The sequence below is a fragment of the Triticum urartu genome, chromosome 6, assembly GCF_003073215.2.
Source record: "Triticum urartu cultivar G1812 chromosome 6, Tu2.1, whole genome shotgun sequence".
NCBI lineage: Eukaryota > Viridiplantae > Streptophyta > Magnoliopsida > Poales > Poaceae > Triticum > Triticum urartu.
In genome coordinates, this window is record NC_053027.1 from 436,704,921 (window position 1) to 436,712,414 (window position 7,494).

Below are 7,494 nucleotides of genomic sequence, written 5' to 3' on the forward strand. Positions count from 1 at the left end.
ACAGGTTGATGTTTACTTGTTCAATAGATTCAAGACTTGGAAACCAACTCGGTTTGAGATCAGGGTCTCGACACGATACCGTCTTGGTCCTCCTATATATACTGCTTATCGGCCGTGGGCAAAGACACACTGAAACAAGCTAGGGTTTTGCCTCATCTCGCAACTTGCGCTGCCACCGTAGTCTACTCCATCCCGAACACCGGCGTGCACCGACGTGCAGGAGAGAAAGTCTCCAAAATCATCTGTCATTGTGATCTTACACTAGGAGAGGACGAATTGGTTTTTTGGAAAGAGCTTTGCGCGACTACTCAAGCTTGTCACCACGGATCGCCTTCCATTCAAGTCGGGCAGCGTCATGTGCTAACATCTCCAACGTAATCTACTTAATTCGGTCTTCACCAACAACGTCGTCAACAACATCACTCTAGGAGCTATGACTACTAACGAACAATATGTGTGTTGTGATATGTTCATGCCTATAATTATGGTTGTCATTGTGCATGTTTTTCTGTTCATCTAGTATGCTAGACTCTTGCATGCTAATTATTGTTATAGTCATGAATTACTTACTGCAATTAATCGCAGAATTGTTTAATATTCTAACATCTTCTCCATGCCGCCTTGGTCCCCTCATTTCCTTCGTCTGGTGGCCTCACCGGAGGCAAGAGGACTGGAGACCTATATGTTTTTTTTCTTTTGCTTGGGTTTATTTCCCTGACGACATCGATGAGGTGGTGGCGACTGTGGCCTATTGGAATAAGGTCTCCTCATGCCTCGACGACATCCAATCCGACGCTGATGAATGGCCTATGAGAGTTTGTGTCCCCATGTCTGTTGGCTCTCTTCATATATTGGCGGTCTATTAAGGAGAGCCATTGCATGACTATTGGTGAGGTGACTTCGACATCTTTTTCCGTGTGATTCTGTGGCATGATCTGATTTCTCTAACTCCCTGGACCGATGATGATGGATTGCAAAGCCTATACTACGTAGGATGATGCTTCAACCGATGCCTGTTCGGCGATTTCTAGATCTCGTCTCATGGGGCGAGTAATGCCTGGTATTGCGAGGACGTTTGCAGATGTCCCTTTTCTTTGTTGTTGACTTGGTGCGATTTTCAATCTTCGGCGGGTGGCGTATAATTGAAGAAAGAAGAAGACTAGTATGATTTTCAATATAATTTTGATCTTTACTGACCGTTCTGTGACCAGTTGTCTTTCCATTGCATTGGCTATTTTTTATATACTCCCTCCGTTCCATAATATAATGTGTACATATATTTTGCAATATCAAATTATACAATCTTTGACCAAGTTCATAGGAAAAACTATTTATATCCGCGACACCAAATATATGAAATATGAAACTATTTCTTATAATGAATTTAAATGATACATGATTGGTGTTCTAGATGTAAATGTTTTTCTTCAGAAACTCGGCCAAAGTATATGAAGTTTTAATTTTTTAGAAAATATATATGCACTACATTATGAAAGGCAGGGAGTATATAATTATCAGACCTAAGATACTCTTTAGGTGTCTTTTCTTTGTAAAAAAAATGCCCAAGGGTTGTGGGAATAACGGCTGTGCTTTTCATATTATAATGAACTTGAACTCTGTACAAGAGCTGTGGGAATAAACAACTGTTTCCTTGTAAATGGGCTATTTGGAAATGTAGATCCTCCTAGTGTCATAGCTCAAGTAGCTCCTTTGAGCTATGCGCGCTGCTGCCCAACTACTGCAGCATGTGACGGGCAAGATTTTTTTGCGGGAATAGTGGACGGGCGCCCATGGTATTGAGGATTCTATCCCTGCATCGAGGACGCTGCGAGCCTGCGCCCCCAGTTTTTACACAACTGTTCCCTGTAGCCATGTTCTTGTTTCGGGTTTTGCCAATTTACGTTTACGTAGCAAACGTTTAGACATGAAGGATGATGATATCCTTTGCATGAATGAAGTCGGGAGGTATCCTCCTCAATTCGAAAACAAAAAAAATAATTACCTTGAAAACTAAAATGAAAGTCCACCTTCGATGATCACTCAGGTGTTTGACATTCGGAACTTGTGTCCCCTCTGACTTTCAGTGATCATTGCGATGTTTGACATGCGAAACGTGTGCCCCCTGCTTGTGTGTCCCCTCTGGCACTCTTTGCTTGTGCCGACTCTTGGGATCCGGAAATGCCACAGCACCAAATTCTTCTTTACGACCACCAGTTTGCACGGATAATTTAATTAATTAATTTAACAATAATTAAGAGCATATTCGTCGTTGTTTGCGTGCACTGCGTTCCTTAATGGAGACCAGTCGTTGACCTACCGACAAACAGGGGACGGTTGCTTTTGCTTGCCTCGGCTCGTCGGGCAAACCCCATGCGTCAAGGAATGGTGAAACTCGAGTAATGATGAAACTGCGTCATCGCCTCGTTGCTTCAAGCAACGGATATCCAAGAAATAGAAGCAACGGCGTTAATAGATGGGGAAAGGAAAATCATGTGTTACGGTTGAACCATGCACAGCTACATCCTACATAGGGCAAAGCATCGCAGCGAGGATACATCCAACAACAGTGCATCTCACTATTCGGTACTCTTATCGCATCATATCACAGTGCTGTGACGGGACACCGCTGCCACGGATATCCAAAACAAAATGATGAACAGCTCAATGATCAACACTGGTGTGCCCCGCAGAACAAAAGAAAACTAGTAACATCACAGCCACTAGTATAAAGGGAAAGGGGAAAACGTGAGCGCCACTCAGATGATAATAATTAAACCGGGAAATGGCAGAATCTTTGCAGGCCAATGATTTGTTTTTGCACGCATTAGTACTAATATGAAAAATTAAAGCTGAAGTCGCATCACGCATTATTGCAAAATAACAAATCCCTGCCAAGTGCCAACGGTCACAAAAGGCAGGGCCTACGAAACATCAACACATGCAAAGGCAAAGGGATAACATGCTTCGTGCAGAAGAATTTATTATAAATATAGTAATAGTGCACCGCAGCTACTGTGAAGATAAACAATAATTATATGCACCCGGAATCCAGACAAAGCGAGTCCTCCAGAGATGCCTGGCTTATATAGGCAGGCAACTGCGGGGGAGGCAACACAAAGCAAAGCAAAGCAAAGCAGTCCAGTGAAGAAAAGCCATAGAATTTCAGAGGCCAAGCAGAGATCAGCCAACAATGCTGACACTTCTAGAATTGGGGATCTGGATCCTCCCGGTGACGCGCATCTTCACGCCATGCAGGCGCCTAGTTCTCCTACTTGACAACCTCCAGCAGCTGAAGGCGAGCATCATGCGCACAAGGTCATCGTCTCCAGCCCTTTGGAGTCGTCTGGCGAGGCTGCAGACGATAACCGTCACATTGTGAAGGAAACCTGGGACTTGATCCTCGGCTGGAGATGTTCGAAACACCAATTTCATCAGGTGGGCGGCCCTTGCTAGCAGTCCCTTGCCCCTGGAGTGGGGTGAACAACTCCCCTTGTCCATAGATACTCTGTTTTTTAGCCTTCTCTGGAAACCAAATGTATTGTCCCTCTCTGCATGTAAGATGGAGATAAATAAAGAAGCAAGTGACACTACTCTCTTGTGCATTTACACTCTTTGTCCAAGTTCCCCAAGCAAATAGCTTATCTGGAGGTCAAATTTACAACGCAAAATGATCGATATCCATCGGTGGAAATCCAGACTGTGCTCGTTTTAACCCTTGTAACATACTTTTTGCAGTCTCTTTTTCCTGCAAATATTAAACACGATACAATTGTACCAAATCAGAATCAATAGGAAAACACAGCAAGCATATATTGGTGATATATGATGATATTCTATTTTTCACTAGCAAACGATGCACTCAAGTGCGATCTGAGCAAATATGCACTATGTTAATAAAACAAACTAAAGCGGGTGCAGCCTAATTAGGTTGAAGTTGGTTTCAATTGCATATTTGCACACTAACATGATCCTTCGTTAACTCATTTGCTAATGCCGATCTCAAGATTTCACCATTTTGTTTCCTTTTATCTGTTTTTCTTTTCAATTAGGCTGAAGCAAAGTGTACAAATGACTTACTGGGCCAGTGTAATCCAAGAGTCTTGTGCAATAGTGTTCTGCTTCCTCAAACCTGCCCATGCTCTTGCAATGCTTCGCAAGAAAAAGCAAGGCTTCAACAAAATTCTGGCCCTGCCTTTCCTCAACTTCCATTCTATCTAAATCCTTCTTGTAGTAAAATGCAGCCTCCTCAGCTTGCCCAAGCATACTGTGCAACTTTGCCAATTGGTGAAGTGCTATTCCTTCAGTGTCGTTAGTATTTGCAGCCCTCTCATAGCACTTGATAGCTTCTTCAATCATTTGAAGCGGATCACTCTCATAGCACTGAGCCATAGCAATCCAAAGGCGTGCATCGTTAGGTTGCAGGTGGGATGATTTTCGGAAATAGTATAGTGCATAAAATGGCATTCCCATCATCTCATAGATCTGACCAAGACCATACCAAGCACGGTAATCTCTAGGATTTATATCAACAGCTCTTCTGTAGGCATCAATTGCAGCAGGCGTATTTTTTAGCTCAACAAACTCATGTCCCATGAGAGTCCAAGCTGAGAGGTACTTGCGGTTAAGCTTCAGCGCCCTTTGGAAATACAAAACTGACTTCTCATGCTGCCCCTTCAAACTGTAGTAATTTGCAATTATGCAGCAAGATTCAGGGCGATATTTATCTGTCAGAAACACCCTGTGAGCAAGGAAGCTCAAAGCAGTCAAGCTTTCTTTTGCATACAATAAATTTGAGTAAATATCCATAGAATCCACACGAAAAGGATCAGTTCTGAGGAGTTCTTCAAAAATCATGTCAGCTTCATCCAGGTCCCTCATACTATACTGAACGGTTGCTATTTGAGCCTGAATGTAGTCGCTGCAACGGAAGACCCCCATCAAGCGCTCATATCTTTTCAAAGCTTCTTCATGCATCTTTAATTCCAGATGTGCACTAGCGATGAAAAAATCTTTCATCCAGTGATTCTTCAGATTTAAGTTGTTCAGAATGTCACTGCTAGTGCACAAAGACTGTATCTCTAACCAAGCACACCAGTTCCAAGGGTAGCTATTGACAGATTCTACCAGAACTGTTCTAGCCAGACCTTCACAGCCTTTATCGCGTAGAACAATGCCATACAAGTACAGACCAAAGGAATCAATAGCACCAGTTCTGCGATGTGTTGAGAGCTCTCTCTCCAATGCAACAAGTTCCTGATTAACAACGTTGCTCTTCCCCAAAGATCCTTCAAGCTCTATTGTCTCTTCCTCTTTTCGCTTCTCTCCAGCCTAAATTGCAGAGCAAATAACAATGTTCATCAGGCATATCAAATAATAAAATGCTGATTAAACTATATGGAGAAAACAGACAGTTTCTGCAAGGGAAAGTAGGCTACAAGAAAAGAGGGGAGAAAACTCAGCCTTAAATGGACATGGCCAGCGGCCCATCGTTCCATAGGCCAAAAGTATAAAAAAGTCAGTGTGTCGCAGGCAATCTTACTAAAACACTGACACATAGTATGATGCTGGAGCACATTTCTCATTACAATTTGAAATCCCATGCGTATTTGGCAAACGAAAGCCAAATAATATGTTACATAAGCAATTTCTGAGCTTCCTTACGGAAGAACCGTTGTATTATCACAAAAAAGTCGCGCATGTAAATATACAGTATCTATCATCACAACGAGTACTTAACATACAAAGAGCTAGCCAATCATCTTCCAAACACCTAGAGAAAAAACCACTTGATAGACAAAAGAACAAAGTAATAGATATGAACAAGAAATGAGTAGATATTTTTGGGATGTCTGGTCATGCAATCTGAACTTTCATCAACGAGGCAAAAATAAGAAACCAGAGGCTCCACAGAATTTATTCCAGCTTCATTACACCATGACAAAACAACTGAAGCACCTACTAGTCTACTGCTAGCATCTCTTCTTCAACGAAGTGTTCCATTGCCCAACAATATTAATGATCAGACTATGCACAAAGGACCACAGAGCACCAAAAAATTCACCATCAATAACAGCAAATATTGAGGATTCCAGTTATTGACTTATTGTCTTCACCAAAATCCAGGTAAATCTTCTATTACTCCAATTGCACAAGAAGGAGCCCTAACGAGCACCCACAAAACTTCCTACAAAATGCCATTTCCTCAATTGGAAACTCAGAATAATAACCAAGCCTGACCTTTAATGTACCAGGTCCAGTGAAGCATTTCATCAAACAGCACACGCCCTACCCCAAATCTGCACACTGGCACGAGTCCGCTCGAAAGAATAAACAGGACGTATCATGTCTTACCATGTAGAGCGCGTAGCAGCGCAGGAACACGGCCTTGCGCCCGACCTGGGAGCGCAGCACGTGAGCGGCGCGCCGGTACTCCCGGCAGTCGAAGTAGGTCTTCGCGAGCAGGTACTTGTCGGCCCCTGCGTCGAACGCGTCGTCGTCCGGGATGGGCGTGCTCACGTACGAGACGCCGCCGAGCGGCGTCCCAGCCTCGGAGGCGGCGCCGCCGCCCGATCGCATGCGGCGCCGGAAACTGGACCCGCCGCTGCGGTGCAGATGCAGCAGCCGCCCGCCGGGGGCGGCGCCCGAGGAGGACGGGGTGTCCATTGCCGCCGACTGGGACGGCGTCGCGTCCGGCTCGATGCCGACGAGCAGCTCGGCGGCCCTGCAGATGGGAGAAGGCTGTTAGGGTTAGGGTTTTGACTTTCGGGAGTCCTACGGGATTTTCGGGCGGCGTACCATTTCGCGGCGGAGTAGAGGCAACGGTCGCCGAGCTGGCGAGCGGCGGCTCGGAGCTCGACGCGGTAGTTCTCCTTGGCGGCGGCCATACGCCGGTGTGGGGAGGCGGGGTGGCTAATTTGGAGCGGATCGGCGCAGTGAGAGCGCAAACTTTTTGAAACTGCGACGAGAGAGGGGAGAATTTGCGATGCGGCGGGTCTGAAGTTTTGGCATTTGAGGGAGATCTTTGGTTGGGCTGGGCTAGGTGGCTAGTTGGGCCTGAGTGGATGAAACAACGGCATGTCAGATCATCTTTAGCCATTTCCCCTAAAAAAGTTTCCCCTTAAAAGTTTTTTTTTACAAAAGGTGGATTTTATTGGCTAAAAATGAAGTATAGAATGGATACAAACAAAGTGGGTGCACACCCGGCCTCTACATAAATAGGATAGCCAACACTGACATGAAAAAAACACGCCGACAAATAGTAAAGTCATATAAAACCAAATTATGCCTAAGCGAGGGGGAAAGAATAAAAAAAACTAAAGCAATCAAATATGTGATTGACAAACTACAACCATGGCCGCACCATTCATCTCATGACACCATAAGGATAACAAGATTCTTCAAGAACAAAGCCTTCATGAATGGAGTGATGCTCAATCACTGTCACCGGACCCAACCTCCAAAGGTAACATTATAGATTTTCATCCTGAAGAATCG

At 44.5% G+C, this 7,494-nt stretch overlaps 1 protein-coding gene across 1 annotated transcript; it reads right to left on the reverse strand.

The window, feature by feature from the left end:
* Window positions 1-2,952: 2,952 nt before the first annotated feature.
* LOC125514033 (anaphase-promoting complex subunit 8) lies at window positions 2,953-6,989 on the reverse strand. The gene is made up of 4 exons (XM_048679279.1): window positions 6,796-6,989; window positions 6,352-6,721; window positions 4,078-5,328; window positions 2,953-3,745 (listed from the first exon to the last, which is right to left on the reverse strand). Exons 1-4 carry the CDS (start codon window positions 6,882-6,884, stop codon window positions 3,656-3,658), a joined length of 1,800 nt encoding a protein of 599 aa, XP_048535236.1. The 5' UTR covers window positions 6,885-6,989; the 3' UTR covers window positions 2,953-3,655.
* Between the last annotated feature and the right edge of the window lie 505 nt (window positions 6,990-7,494).

Excerpts from the sequence above, each read along its gene's own strand:
- LOC125514033 (XM_048679279.1), bottom strand. The coding sequence starts at position 6,884 with ATGGCCGCCGCCAAGGAGAACTACCGCGTCGAGCTCCGAGCCGCCGCT. Across the intron at positions 6,722-6,795 it reads CTCTACTCCGCCGCGAAATG|GGCCGCCGAGCTGCTCGTCG; the intron begins GTACGCCGCCCG and ends TCCCATCTGCAG. Across the intron at positions 5,329-6,351 it reads GCTGCTACGCGCTCTACATG|GCTGGAGAGAAGCGAAAAGA; the intron begins GTAAGACATGAT and ends TCTGCAATTTAG.